The sequence below is a fragment of the Xenopus laevis genome, chromosome 2S (genome assembly GCF_017654675.1).
Source record: "Xenopus laevis strain J_2021 chromosome 2S, Xenopus_laevis_v10.1, whole genome shotgun sequence".
NCBI lineage: Eukaryota > Metazoa > Chordata > Amphibia > Anura > Pipidae > Xenopus > Xenopus laevis.
In genome coordinates this window covers 134,942,146-134,958,660 of record NC_054374.1, presented here as the reverse complement: position 1 = coordinate 134,958,660, position 16,515 = coordinate 134,942,146, and the positions used below count along the sequence as shown (strand labels likewise).

The 16,515-nt window shown below is 37.5% G+C and overlaps 1 protein-coding gene across 2 annotated transcripts in view; it reads left to right on the top strand.

The window, feature by feature from the left end:
- Window positions 1-16,515, top strand: part of LOC108709000 (disco-interacting protein 2 homolog B) — a 134,305-nt gene that overhangs the window by 37,705 nt on the left and 80,085 nt on the right. For both annotated transcript variants that reach the window (XM_041584457.1, XM_041584456.1), the window contains exon 2: window positions 15,611-15,682. In XM_041584457.1, the coding sequence (XP_041440391.1) occupies window positions 15,611-15,682 (72 nt within the window). The remainder of the gene's footprint in view (window positions 1-15,610; window positions 15,683-16,515) is intronic.

Here is a 16,515-nt window from a genome sequence, read left to right as displayed (position 1 = left end):
TATATAAACAGTTTCTTTAGCAAGAGCTTTACCCATGTTCTTTATAAATTAAGTTATGCAAGACATTTGCTTCAGCTAAGTTATGCATGTCTTACAGACACAAACAGAGATCAAATGTCCACATAATAGTTGCTCCTCACCTTAAATATTATTGTGTGTTTTAGGATTCCATGTCTCGGGTTAACTGAGAAAAGACAAATATGTGCCTCCTGGATCATTCTATTTCCTTGCCATTAGAATATAATAGATTGTAGTATTACGTCTGATGCGACCTGATAGAATTCCCACTAATGAAGAAATAGCACATTCAGAGAAGTTGCATTTGGCAGTAGTGTATCATGACATATAGGCTACTTGCCCGTTGGTATTTTATACTGCAGTTTAGTTCAGGTCCTTTCATCCTGGTGCATTTTATACTGCAGTTTAGTTCAGGTGCTTTCATCCTGGTGCATTTTATACTGCAGTTTAGTTCAGGTCCTTTCATCCTGGTGCATTTTATACTGCAGTTTAGTTCAGGTGCTTTCATCCTGGTGCATTTTATACTGCAGTTTAGTTCAGGTCCTTTCATCCTGGTGCATTTTATACTGCAGTTTAGTTCAGGTGCCTTTATCCTGGTGCATTTTATACTGCAGTTTAGTTCAGGTGCTTTCATCCTGGTGCATTTTATACTGCAGTTTACTTCAGGTGCTTTCATCCTGGTGCATTTTATACTGCAGTTTAGTTCAGGTGCTTTCATCCTGGTGCATTTTATACTGCAGTTTACTTCAGGTGCATTTATCCTGCTTGGAAGCAGTGTCGGTGTCAGGGAATCACCATAAATTCATAGACCACAGGACCACTCTGTAAATGCTTTTCCATTTCTCGCCACTCACATTCGTTATTCTACTCATTTGTTCTCTCATTTGTACATTCTCTCATCAATCTCTCCTTCCATTCCCTTCTTTGTTCTTATACAGAAGTGGGAAATTGCCATTCAAGTAACTCAAGGCCAAATAGTTGGGTGAGCATGAGTTCCTTTTTTTTCTTGACCTAGTTCATTGTTGATTTGAAGGTGTTTTGGATTTGTTGTCACTGGCTGTGGAGCATTACTTTCCAGGATTTGTTGATAGTTCTGTAGAATTCTTCTTCTTACCTGTTTTACAGGTATCAACCCCCCCCCCTTTTTTAACCTAGTTTTTAAGAGTGTTGGGGAGCCACATGAGCAGAAAAAAATCAAATAAGCAATGTGATTTTGTAGTGTGGTCTGCAAGCACATGGGAGGTTCTATTTGGTGTAGAAATATCTTTATACCTCCAAAACTTTTTCAGCCTAACTTACTATGTTACTTGCCACCAAGCCTGATATTTAAAAATGATCTCCTATGTTAAAGCCACTGGGAGCAACACCAAACACCCCTGGTTGGCGGTCACTTTTGTACAATATGCCCAATGCCCCTGACTGCCATGTAAATCTAGAGCATAATAGATACACCCATTTTCGGAACAGTTAAGTTTCTTATTTTTTTCCCTAAATACTGTACTTCTTCTTTTTAAAATACTTTTCATGATTATAGCCAAAGTTTAATTCTTGCATCAACTAGTTAAAACAACTAAGGCCTGACCTATATCTGCTAGAGTTTTGTGCAGAACCAATTTTTGAAACCAGGACCTGAACAACTGCCTTATCCAGGACCTGCTGACCACCATTAGACTGGAAGTGTTGTTGCTCCAAAATCTGGAAGTGACATCATTAGAAGTGCACAAGGGCAGAAAAAAAGCTTAAAAAATGTGTTAAGGAATAAAACATTATATAGATAAGACTTGAAATCAAACCTCCACTAACCAGCATCTTTACCATCTTTTTTGAGGGTAACCAACTGGTACCTGACCTGCTGTAGGACTCTTAACAGCTGCTCCTGAGCATTTGAGCATTTTGTCTCTTGCCCTCTGACAATAGTCTGAGTGACAAACTTTTCTGAATCCTCCTGTGTGCCATTGCTCGTGTAAATTTGTACTCGCTTGCTAAGTTTAAAGAGATGATAAATGTTCTTGAGCAGTTACACTTAGTGACAGCATGAGAAGGCCCTCTGAAATGTGGCTAGTGGCTGATAAGTACTTTTAAAAGCTTGACATGCATATTAAAGGTTATTTGGCACACCAAAGCCATTTTGTTACAAGACTGCTAAGAAGTAATTGAAATAATCATGGGGCCTTCATTACATTTTTGTTTTAAAGAGAAATAATAGACATAAAATAGTGCCTATAGGTATGATTGCTGTCTCCAATATGCTGGAGTTTTCGTTCCCCTTCCTTTTACTATTATATGGGAAACCAATTAGTTTGCATGGAATACAATACCAAACTAATTGGTTTCCCATATTAGTGCCCATAGTATTTTTCTTGCAGTACTTATCTCTATGGACTAAGCAGGATAAGGGATTTCTATTCTGGAGACACCTGCTTACCCCTCAGTGTTGTGTATGCCACCAACTGTGCCACAAAGGAGTCGGCAGAATTATTCCCTTTCATCTACTGTGTTAAACATTCAGCTTTTTTTCTGCAGGGAATTCATTAAATAAAGCAATAGGATGCGGGAAGAGGTGCAGTTGGAATATATTCATGGGAGCATATTGAATAAAACATTCTTAATTGACCAGATGGCTGTGCTCAACTGTGCCAGTGACCCCTGCTGATATTTCCTGCAGTTCCCCAATGAAAACTGCTAAGATTGCTCTCATGGAAATCAGATCATTTTCATATCACTAAGAAGCCATCATGTTGTGTGGCCAAGTGATTAGCACAGATACTTTCTGTGCATGTGGCCACTTGTATTACCAGTGGAATTACAAAATGCAGATGAGCCCAAGGGCTAAACAGTAGAATGAAAAATATCATAGAATATAGAGAGGCACTCTGATTTACATTCCCTGGAGCGAATATTATAAAATTGCATGTTATGAGCCCATGGCAGAAACAGCCATGGGTAGCACTGATTTTCCATCTAGCTGGTGTTTCTTTCTTGTATTTGTTGGGGAGATTGTATTATTCTTTGAAAATGAATTCTTTGACAATGCACAGAATAAGTCTTATACATAGAAGTCACATACAGAGACCGCTGATGTAAACTTTTTAAAGCTGACCATACATGGAAAGAACTTTCTCCAGGCTGCCTATCTTAGGGTGAGCGATATCGGGCTGATCCAATTATTATAACAATGGGGATACAGGCCCATCGGGTAGGGACCAAACTAACAGACTGATGCAGTCCTCGCCTCAGCATGTTTTCTATACCTACCTACTTGACATTTGCCTGATTTTCCTCCAGATATCAGTCGAGCAGGCCTTTGGGGGCTCCAGACATGTACAGATAAGCTTAAAGGGATTCTGTCATGAATTTTTTTTTCTAAAATACACTGTTTACACTGCAAATAATTCACGCTGCCATGCAAAATTTAATTCCTAACCCAACAAGTACTTTTTAGCTATAATGTTGTTGTGTAGGCAGCCATCTCAGATCATTTTTTCTAGGAATGTGCTTTCAGAAAGAGCCAGCACTTCAGGATGGAACTGCTTTCTAGCAGGCAGTTGTTTCTCCAACTCAATGTAACTGAATGTGATGCAGTGGGACATGTATTTTTACTATTGAGTGCTGTTCTTACCAGGAAGCTGTTATCTTGTGTTAGGGAACTGTTATCTGGTTACCTTTCCATTGTTCTGCTGATGTGCTGCTGGGAGATAAAGGGACAGGGGTGATATCACTCCAACTTGCAGTGCAGCAGTAAAGAGTGACTGAAGCTAATCAGAGCTCAAATCACATTGCTGGGGCACATGGGAAACAGACAATATGTCTAGCTCCATGTCAGATTTCAAAATTAACTATAAAAAAATCTGTTGGCTCTTTTGAAAATGAGTTTCAGTGCAGAATTCTGCTGGAGCAGCAGCTGATGCATTTTGAAAAAAAGTGTTTTCCCATGACGTATCCCTTTAAAATCTGCCTGTGTATGGCAACCTTTAATTAAGTTACTTAAAGGAAAACTATAACCCAGTACAGTGTAGGTCTCTAAAAAGATATTGCATAAAACAGCTCATATATAAAACCCTGCTTCATGCAAATAAACCATTTTCATAATAATATACTTTTTTAGTAGTTTCTGCCAATGGGTAATCCTAAATAGAAAATTACTATTTTAAAATATAAGGGCCACCTCCTGGGATGGTATGATTCACTGTGCACACAAACATACCAAACAAACCACACGTTAGGTCACATGAACATGTCAGGTGATCTCTGATTCAGCACACAGACCATCATGAAATGGTGGTTCAAGACAAGAGATGTAAAAGAGCAATATTAACTTAAATTCATATACCAGTTTGGTAAGATTCTTTAATATGTTACTTAATTTGATATAAAATATCTGCTAAGTATTTATTTGGGGGTATAATTTTCCTTTAACATTTATTTTGTTTTTGTTATTCTCGTAGATTTGTCTGATGAAATTATGAAAAAGCCGAATTTTTTCTTTTTTTCTCTAAGATATGTAAAAGTGTTACTGGCTCCTATCCTGAGATTAAGCAGCTGTCTTCTCACTGTCAGGCTGGTCTGAGGTGCTGGCACACAGATACTGGAAAGCATGTCTGAGCTGCTGGTACCATATGTCTGTGTACTGAGAACCATCCTTATTTCTTTAGTAAAGGTCCTCCCTTGAATATATCTCAAATTCAATTGAGGCCAGATATTGAAAATCATAAGGATTAGAATATTGTTTTGGTGGGAATTTTATTTTCAGGCAACTGTCTTTTGTGGGTGGCAACCATTTTTGGCTGCAGTATAGCAGGCTTCGAAAAGGCAGTTAAAACTAAAGAGCACAGTAAGATTGATTTCAGAATTAAGGTGGCCATACACGGGCCCGTGCCCGTGTGTGGGGGCTCCTGACGGGACCTCCTGAATGATAGGCCATCCTCCAGATATCGATTGGGCAAGTTTGATTTTTTTCTGAGATCCAGGACCGCATCGGATAGTTGATGCGGCCCTGTGACCCGTCGGCACCGATTCACAGTATTTTAATCCGATCGTTCGGATTCATCTGATATCGCCCAGCCGTTAGTGGCTGGGGCGATAAGATCCGCTCGTTTGGCAACCTTGCCAAATGAGCGGATCTAATTGTGTATGGCCACCTTAATGGTTGAACTCTTCAGGTATGTGATATAGTTGCCATGCTATATAAAACAGGTTTATGTTTTGAACTGCTCCTTCTTCTTTTGATTTTTGTTAAAACTTGATGCTTTGTTCTCCCTCACAAAGGAGAGTGCTAGCCTTTCAGGGTTTTACATGTATCACATAACATTATTATTATTATTGGGGAATTATATAGAAGCTGCCATCTTTTAATTCAGACCAACGCAGGACATGCAGGTTGTTATGCCAGGTGTATTGTGGGGATACTAGATTTATTTACAGATTATTTACTAGATTTATTTACAGATTAAAACTGCTAGCAGAAAGAACTATAGGTGTTGTCGGGCAATTGCATGCAATCAGTTGGGGATGATATATTTTCTTCCAGGAAAGGATTCTAATATGAAAGTTGAGTCTCAGCTGGGGGGCACTTTATAGACAAAGAAGGAAAGTCTTTTTAACTTGGGGCTGCAGAAAGTTCGTTACTCCAAAGTGATTGTATTTACTTACCTGATGCCAGTGCTGCTATCAGCAGAAGCGATCCTCATCTTCCGCTTCTTTGTTCTTCAAAATATTAGGGCAAGTCCAGATGTGGCATTTTACGTTGTGTTTTTAAAAAAGCTCGGTTGGGCGTAAAGACACCACTGAAACCACACACGACCATCAACATGGGTTTTTCAGCACATAGGTTTCTTTTCCCAACATGCACTTCTCATTGTTCTCGTTCCCCATAATTCCGCTGGCTAGAAATAGAAAAGCTATTTAAAAATAGAAAAGCTATTCACATGCAAAATGGAGCAGGAATGATCGTTAATAAGCAACGTAATTATGTCACCGGCCTAATACGCCGTAAAAATGTATATGCGTTATTTATCTCACGATAATTTGGACGCCATATTTAAAATACGCTACGTATTTACGTAAAGTGGTTTCAAACATGCAGATTCCATAAAGTCAATTGATTTCGTAGTTTATTAACGTATTGGCGTTTCGGCTGAAAAACGCCAATACTGGCGTCCCGTGGCGGATTTCGGCTTGCAAGCGCTCTGTGAAAATTGCCATATTGTGTTTTCCATTAGTTTCAGTGGTGGTGCAGTTTATGCATATTTAAGCCTGACTTTTTTAAAAACGTAAAAACGCCACGTCTGGCCTTGCCGGTAGGGGCACGTGCATGCACAGTAGAATGAAATAGCCAAAAAAAAAAACTTTCCTTCTCCTTTAATAACAGAAGTTGTTTTGGCTCCTGATAACATTAACATTGACCATTGAGTATGAATGTGGTAGAAACCTTGTAAGCTCCACTGTGGCAGATAATTATGTATGTGGATTTATATCCAGAATGCTTGAAACCTGGCATTTCCAGAATTTACATCTTCCTACATTAAGGGGCCGATTCACCAAGGGTCGAATATCGAGGGTTAATTAACCCTCGATATTCGACTGGGAATTAAAATACTTCGAATATCGAAGTCGAAGGATTTTAGCGCAAATAGTTCGATCGAAGGATTATTACTTCGATCGAACGATAAAATCCTTTGAATCGAACGATTCGAAGGATTTTAATCCAACGATCAAAGGAATATCCTTTGATCAAAAAAACATAGGAAAGCCTATGGGGACCTTCCCCATAGTCTAACATTGAGTTCGGTAGCTTTTAGATGGCGAACTAGGGGTTCGAAGTTTTTTCTTAAAGAGACAGTACTTCGACTATCGAATGGTCGAATAGTCGAACGATTTTTAGTTCGAATCCTTCGATTCGAAGGTCGAAGTAGCCCAAAAAACACTTTAAAATTCAAAGTTTTTTTTACTTCGAATCCTTCACTCGAAGTTAGTGAATCGGCCCCTACGTCTATTAGAAAATCAGTAAAGCATCAAATAAACCCAATAGGCTGGTTTTGCTTCCAATAGTGATCTATTATATTTTATTATATATTATATTTTATTATAATTATTAAATTGAATTATTAGGATTAAATGAAGTCTATGGGAAGCAGCCTTCCAGTAATTTGGAGCTATATATATATATATATATATATATATATATATATATATATATATATATATATATATATATATATATATATATATATATATATATATACCCTGTTGTAATCACCAGCATGCTCTTTAATCGATAAATTCTTGCCCGGGTGCTCACTCTGTTGCAATTTCATAAATCAAACATAGAGTAAGTTCTCTATTTTTGTAAGTCCTGTGAGTGCCATTTTCTCTATTTGATATTTATATAGTGAATAAAGTACCCCCTCTTGTAAAATATAAGGATATTATAAGTTACCGAGGAGTTTCATGACCATATAAAATCACGAGGCCGAAGGCCGAGTGTTTTTATACAGGTCATGGAACTCCGAGGTAACTTCTAATATCCTCATATTTTACAACTGGGGGTACTTTATTAATTATAATACACAAATTTTAGTGAGTCATGTGACAGAAATTACATCACTACTCACCGTTTATAACTGATGACATCACTACTCACCGTTTATAAGGATATAATTTACAAGATATTCATGGCTTTTGTGTATTATATATATATATATAAATATATATTAAACAATATAAAAGGTGCCTTATAACAAGGTAGATTCACAGCAGATTTCTCCAAGATAACCCCTGTTGTCTTGGAGAAATTGGACACTGCTGCATTAGCAACCGCTATGAGTAATACAGTCCCTTTTTAAATGAACCCACTCATCCGGTATTTAGAACTTTTGTGCTTGGCTGCATTGATCATTGAATCTTCATCCTATCCAAAGAAGCGCATAAAAGTCTATTGATTGTTTTAGTCTCAGCAGTGACAGAGAATAAGAGGTGTTGCAGAGAAGACAAAGTGACTAGAAGCCGAGTTACTGTGATTGTCTTATAGAAAGTGGTGGGTGTTTTAGAATGAGTCAGGGTTAATAAACTGGGCTTTGTGTATTATAGTTGCTCTTTATGGAAAATGTACAAAACGTTCATGTGCACATTATACATACAAGGGAAGTGCAGTCTCTACTGGAAACAAGCTCTATAGAACCACTTTATGCATCTGACGAAATAGGTTTCCTGTAAATGTCTATTACCTTGTACTTGATCCAAACTAAGATATAATTAATGTTTATTGGTGGCAAAACCAGTCTATTTGGCTTCTTAAATGTTTACTCGATTTCCTACTAGACTTAAAGGGGCACATTTACTAAGGGTCGTATTTCGAAGTTAAAAACCTTGATTTGATACTTCGATAGTCGAAGCATTTTTTAGATCGAAAATGGCAGTTTTCGATCGAAATAAAAATAGTTTGATTGATCGATTAAATCGTACGATTTGAACGATTTTTTAAAAAAATACTTTGACTTCTAAAAACTTAGCCAAATACTGGCTATAAGTTCTAGGAGGTCCCCATAGGCTAACATAGCAATTCGGCAGGTTTAAGGTGGCAAAGTATCAAACTTTTTTAAAGAGACAGTACTTCGATTTTCGAATGGTCGAATATTCGAAGTTTTTTCAATTTGAATCGAATTTTGGCCTATTCGATGGTCTAAGTTTTTGAATTAGAAAATTCACTTCGACCCTTGGTAAATGGGCCCCTATGTATGAAGATCTAAATTATGGGAAGATCTGTTATCTGGGAAGCCCCAGGTTCCAAGCATTCTGGATATTAGGCCCTGTACCTGTATATAGTAAGAGTGATGATAGGCAGCTGTATGGGAGTGTGCCAATATACATTGAGCAAATTGAGCTCTGCTGTAACTTTTGACGCCTAACATTGTGCAAAACCTGCGTCTATTTCCATATTCAACGCTTACATATTGAATACACAATGACATATGAATTCTAGTGCATTGTTGGAAAAAACATGGTAATTGTGCCTGAAATTGCAAGGAAATGAGCTCTCATAGCTACCAAACCTAAAAATCACGGCCATGTTACTTATCGTTTATTGAAATTGAAAGTATAGTGATTCCCTTTCAGTGATCCCTCTGTATCTATACCCTATTTAATAGCAGTCATGCCTTGCTGCAGTGATCTCCCTGATAGTCTCATGTTACCTTTTCTCCCTGCTGATAGATTGTTTCTTGGGTTCTGAACACCCTTATTGTCATTTTATTTTCTTTCGACCGCAGTCTGTAGCAAGTGATTTAGCCAGGATATCCGTATTTATGTTCAGATATGACCGATTGTGCTTCCTGACAGAGCAGGAAACTGCAAATAAGTAACTGACATTCTTCTCTTTTATTGGTTGGCTGCAATTACCACTTAAGAATTAAAGGATATATTTTTTGCCCTGCACAGGTGCATCATGGTTCTTGCCGAGAATGTTAACACCTTGTATCCGACAGAGCCTTCTGTTCCTGCTGCATATGAAGTGGAATTATTTTACAGCAGTTACACGGCCTTTGCTTTATGGGGCAGATTTACTAAAGGGCAAAGTGACTAACGCTAGCGAAAATTCACCAGCGTGACGTCATTTCGTTAATTCGCCAATTTAATAAGTAGGCGCTGGCATAAATTCGCTAGCGAAGTCAACCTACTCTAGCGCTATTTTGCACCCTTACGCCAGTCGTAGATGTGCTATGGCGAATGGACGACATAACAACGCTAATTCACTAACTTTCGCATTTTACTGAACGTAACCTCTTGCGCCAGACTTGCCTTCGCTACCTCAGACCAGGCGAAGTGCAATATAGTAGATAGGGATTGCTTCAAAAAATGTTGAAATTTTTTCTAACTCCCAAAAAACGCTGGCGTCTTTTCCTTTTTTAAGGGTGATAGGCTGAAAAAGATCGTAAATTTTTTTGGGGGTACCCTCCTTCCCCCCTACATTTCCTAACATATGGCACATAAACTATACAGTGGGCACATGTATTGGGCAAAATAACAACTCTATTTTATTATATGAAGCTTTCCCAGGCTTGTGTAGTGTAATGTATTTGCTGCTACATATACTTCCATTGTACTTTAACTTGGCGCCGTATGCAAATTAGGCATCGCTAGCATAACTTCTCTTTGCTCGACGAATTAACGCTAGCGCAACTTCGCTGCAGTTCACCTCCCTGAGCGCAACTTCGGATTTTAGTGAATTAGTGGCGCCCTGGTGAAACTTCGCCTGCCAAAGTGCTGCGAAGGCGTCGCTAGCGCATTTTCGCTGCTTAGTGAATTTGCCCCATATATTCTCTGTCCTGCCCCTAAGAAGGGGATATTTCCCAGAATATATCTTTTATGAACAAAGATATATGTTGTCTTTTTATGTTGTCTTATGCTCTGTGCTAGTGACAATTTTTTTAGGATACAATGGATAAAGTGTTGGTTATTTGCTGTAAGGAAAAAGGTTGGACAGCAGTGTTTTACAGAAGAATATATCTATACTAGTGAGGTGCGAGTTGAGAAAAACGCTGTGACATCACGAAAGGGGCTGGGCCTGCGTGAGTATAAAGGTGTGCGCAGGCGTGAGACTGAAGTGGGGTAGAAGAATGCTATGGGTGGGCAGAATGGAGGCTACAGTTCAGCACGTGGAACACCCCCCCCCCAGGACATAATGCGGAAGTCGGCCTGCACATCATTAAAGGGGTTGTTCACCTTTAAATTAACTTTTAGTATGACGTAAAGAGTGATATTCTGAGACAATTTGCAATTGGTTTTCACTTTTTATTATCTGTGGTTTTTGAGATATTTAGCTTTTTATTCAGCAGCTCTCAAGCTTGCAATTTCAGCTTTCTGGTTGCTAGGGTCCAAATTACCCTAGCCACCATGTCCTGATTTAAATAAAAGACTGGAATTTGAATAGGAGAGGCATCGAAACATGATTAATAAAAAGTAGCAATAACAATAGATTTGTAGCCTTACAGAGCATTTGTTTTTAGATGGGGGTCAGTGACTCCCCATTTGAAAGCTGGAAAGAGTCAGAAGAAAAAGGCAAATAATTCAAAAACTATGAAAAATAAACAATGAAGACCAATTGTAAAATTGCTCAGAATTAGCCATTGTATAACATACTAAAAGTTAACTTAACGGTGAACCACCCCTTTAACCTATACCCTAAGGAAGACTTTTTTGATGTATTCTGCTTATTAACCTTTAGATTGTGATCCAAAACTGGATCCCCCATAATCCTCTTCAAAATAGATATGTATTTAATTCTATATTATATCTTAGGTCTAAGTATATCTTAGGTCCCATTGCCCTATCCCAGACATATGGGATCCAAAATATCGGATCCAAAAAGACAGTTTTACACTGTAATTCTCCCAGACAAGGTCAAGGCTGCAAGAACGAGTGTACTAGGTAAAGGGTTACATAATATCTAATTAAACTAACATTGTGCTTTGATCTGGGCATGAAACATTATTTGTCACTTTTGTGGAAATGTCAAAGACACGTCAACTGTTTGTATTGTGGGTGCACCATGGTTACATTATTGAGGCCATACACATATTTAATTCTATTTTATTCCAAAGCTTCTATTGGATTAAAAATCATTCAAGCTAAACTTCTTACAAATCTACTGTTTGCTCAATGAAAAGCTAAATATAAGTGGAAGGTACTAGCTGTTTGACCTGATTTGTGGTGATTTGGACAACAAACCTAGTTGCAGATGGTCTATTTGCTACTTTGTATCTTGGAAATAATTATTAAAGCAGTTAGGGTAGTTTGTCATTGGATGCTGGGCTTGTGATAGATTGCAACTGCATACACACTTCTGAGGTTTCAGTTCTAAATCACCAAGGGAGAATGTACACTCATACTGGATCTGGATTTGTATTGCAGTTAGAGTGCAATTTGCCATAGACACACAAGGCTTGTGCTTGACTTGACATTTAGTTGCTGGTAGACTTGGTCTCACAACTCCTTTATCATATTTCTCCTGAGCACACAACAAACAAGTACAAAACACCTAGAGAACTTTGTTTGCTCCTGGCTTCTGTTTAAATTGAAAAGCTACCTGAACAAATACGTATTCCAAGTCAAGCACCTATAAGCTGTGTAAGACGAAGACACTCAACATTTTAGAGAGGCTGTATTTTTAAAAATATACAGTTGTGTACAGAATAATGGCAGTCCAACATCACTACATTGAAGTTGGTGGACTCCATGCATTACTAATAATATTATAATATTATAATATAATTATATTATAATTATAATATAATATAATAATTATAATAATAATATTATAATTTTTATAATAATAAAAAGTGCAGCAGTTCTTAGAAACACTGCTTATACAACTAAATATTAGTTCATGATTCTAAGGAAAGCAAAATCTTGAAACATTTCAGTTTATACAGTGAATGTTTGAGTTTGTAAAGAATAATACAGACACTGCTATTTTTTGGAACAGTCTAATATTCCCTTTTCTTCACTTTCTGTAAAGGAATAACACAAATTTGATACATTTTTCTTCATGTTTTGATTTGGAATAGAATGTGCAGTGTTCTCAATGCATTTGCGTGTATGGAAATAAAAGCTACTACAGGTATGGGACCTGTTATCCAGAATGTGCGGGACCTGGGGATTTCTGGATAATGGATCTTTCCATAATTTGGATCTTCATACCTTGTCTATTAGAAAATCACATAAAAATTAAATAAACCCAATAGGCGGGTTCTGCCTTCAATAATAATTCATTATATCTTAGTTTGGATCAAGTGTAAGGTTTTATTATTACAGAGAAAAAGGAAATCATTTTTAAAAATTTGGATTATATGATTATAAAGAAGTCTATGGGAGACAGCCTTTCCGTAATTCTGAGCTTTCTGGATAACGTGTTTTCAGCATAACGGATGCCATACCTGTATAAAGATTTTGAGCTTTATTCACTTTTAATCACACTGCTATTATTCTGAACACAACTGGAACATTTCTTCTGATGGCAAGGCTGATAGCACATGTGAAGGTTTCCAGTGTCTGAAAAGCATCGGAATTTGTCCCTATTGGCTCCATTTGCCTGAAAGCACTAATATTGCTACTTTTTAACTTCATCGGCCACAATCCATTTTTTTTTAAGATAATTGGTTATACTGGTGGATTTCATGATACAAATTGAGCTGAATGGCTTTGTTGTTTATTATTGGAATGGTTTCTTTTTGGAAATTGATTGGGTCTTCCCAATCTTTTCTTATGGGACTTCTTTCTTATTTTTCTCTTTGTAAATACACATATATGTATGGTGGCCTTACATGACCATATGCTGTAAGTTGCCAAAAGAACAAATACCTTACGAGGGGCCAGGTGTAGTATCGCTTAATTCAACTGGAACAGCAGGAAGTAAAGAGACTTTGTTCTAGGTATCGAATTAATACTTTGGATTACAATACTATATTCTGGGGTTTTTGTTGAATACATAAATTGTTTAATGGTTTCTCAAGCAAGGCTTGGCAACGTGCAGTGGTTTATCAAGGCTTCTAAACTTCTCATATCATGTAGCACTTAATAGTATTATGGTTGGTGATGTGTCTAAGGAAGTGAAAGTAAAGATGACTAAATAGTAACCATTCTAATCTTATCGTATTCCACCCATGTATGCAGCTTTCCCATTGTGAAAAACACAGGAAAGCGGAAACTCTGCGGTCTATATCATATATCATATGTACAAGGTAGAATCTGCTCTCATTGTTTTGATTCATTTAAGATGGAATTACTCTAGTTAATTATTTTCTAATGAGTGAATGCTACTTCCTATAAAGACTCAGCCAATTCTCTGGGCACCAGTAGAGGCCGACATCAAGTCTGAGGAACCAACAGAACAATTACAGTAGTTATATTTTTTGGTGCTGTGGGTTATTGCAGTATAATTAATTTCTCCATCTATAGATAAAACTGTAAGAGGGTATTTGTTTTGTCTCCATAACCTTTGCATAGTATATCTGCATTGTATCCATAGGATCGGAAATGGATTAGTTACTATGATTCAGTTGGGTATTCTTTTTAGATAATAATGGTTGATTAATGGTTAATGGTTAATTAACCCTCGATATTCGACCCTCGAAGTAAAATCCTTCGAATATCGAAGTCGAAGGATTTACCGCAAATGCTTAGATCGAACGATCAAAGGAAAAATCGTTTGATTCGAAGGATTTTAATCCATCGATCGAAGGATTTTCCTTCGATCAAAAAAAGCTTAGAAAGCTTATGGGGAAGGTCCCCATAGGCTAACATTGGTTGTCGGTAGGTTTTAGGTGGCGAAGTAGGTACAGTACTTCGACTATCGAATGGTCGAACGATTTTTAGTTTGAATCGTTCGATTCGAAGTCGTAGTCGAAGGTCGAAGTAGCCAATTCAATGGTCGAAGTAGCCAAAAAAACTTTGAAATTCGAAGTATTTTTCATTCTAATCCTTCACTCGAGCTTAGTAAATGTGCCCCATAGTATGTTCCAGAATGTCATATTCATTGCAACTTGTCATTGGTCTTCTTACTTTTTTGTTTGTTATAGTTTTTATTATTAGTAGTAGTATTTGGCTGCTTAGTCTGCCTCTGCAGCACAGAAAAACGTGTTACTTTGTTAGGCTATAATTTCATTTTTGTTGATTTTTTTTCTATTTAGGCCATCTCTCATTTAAAGCACTACCATGTTGATAGGGTGAACTGGACCAACCTGATTGCTTTAAAATCCATAAAAAAATTAAATACCACTTGCAAATGGTAAGATAGTAAGTTAGGTTAAAAAAAAGACACACACGTCTGTCAAGTTCAACCATTTAAGTCTATATACTGTATAACCTGCCTAACTGCTAGTTGATCCAGAGGAAGGCAAATACCCCAATTTGAAGCCTCTCCAATTTGCCTCAGAGGGGAAAAATTCCTTCCTGACTCTAAAATGGCAATTGGACTATAGTCCCTGGATCAACTTGTACTATGAGCTATGTCCCATAACCCTGTATTCCCTCACTTGCTAAAAAGCAATCCAACCCCTTCTTAAAGCTATCTAATGTATCAGCCTGTACAACTGATTCAGGGAGAGAAGTCCACATCTTCACAGCTCTCACTGTAAAAAAACCCTTCCCAATATTTAGCCAGAACCTCTTTTCTTCTAATCGGAATGGGTGACCTCGTGTCAGCTGGAAAGACCTACTGGTAAATAAAGAATTAGAGAGATTATTATATGATCCCCTTATATATTTATTCATAGTTATCATATCACCCCTTAGGGCAGGGGCACACGGGCAGATTCGGGGAGATTGTCGCCTGGCGACTAATCGCCTCTTCTTTGGGGGCGACAATCTCCCCAAACTGCCCGAATGTACCCCTGCCCTTAAGCGCCTCTTCTGCAGGGTCACTCTCTACATCATATTGAAATTGAACTTAAAGGTGAACTACTTATTATGCATTTTTGTTAGACATGCTTTATTTTAAATATGGAATGTTGTTCTTTTAGTGGCTGAACTCTGGGCATGTTATGAAATAATTAGTTGCTCTTCCGCGACATCATTCTTACATGTCTCTTTTATTACTCAGGTGATATCACCCAGAAGGGCTATGAGAAAAAAAGAGCAAAACTATTGGGTCCGTACATCCCCCTAACACAAGGTAAGCTCTTGTTTCTATATTCGATATACTCCTTATTGTGTGTAGAACAGTGTTTTGTTTTTATTGTCATGTTTTTACCAAAATTAAAAACTTTAATGATTGTATACTGTACGCACCTAGGGTTGCCACCTTTTCAAAAAATCTTTTGCCAACCAGTAAAGCTCTACTACTTTGTGGGTCCAGGCTTGCGCCAGCCTCTTTTGATGTCAACCAGTGAGGGAGGCAAATACGAAAGTGGAGGAACAAGATATAAAGGGGTAGAGTGAACCATAACTGGGTGGAACTGTGCTGCAAAGTGGCAATAGGATGATAAAATGGGGCACAGCAGTTTATAATGCTTGCTTGCAAAAATGACATTCTGTTGCATGTGTTTTGATTCGTTTTTGTGCTTAGATTGTTCAAGTACAGTCATGCTCTGTAGGTGCATTTGAATGCTGTGTTATGATTCACGTAATAAGATCACTCATTGCCTTGTTAGTGTGATTGCCAGGTATTGCCTCACCAGTACCGTATTTATGCATATAAAGCCTAAAAGCACTTTGTTACTTAACAGCTGAAGACTTGAAATCACACATGCTCTTGAACCAATCACAGGGAGGTAGCATACTCTTTCTAGCAGAGAACTTGTTTTGGTGTTTTTTTTGTTTTTTTCAAGATTTTTAACAAAACGCATTACCTTGAAATCCAACTATAAAAAACTGTGGGGGAAAAAAAACCTTAAATATCTTGAATTCCTATTTACTCATCATTTTTAGGGAGTTTACAAGCTCAAAAAAAATTAAATAAATAGGTTAACATCTGGCTAGGACAGCATCCCTTGACTTCTATATGAC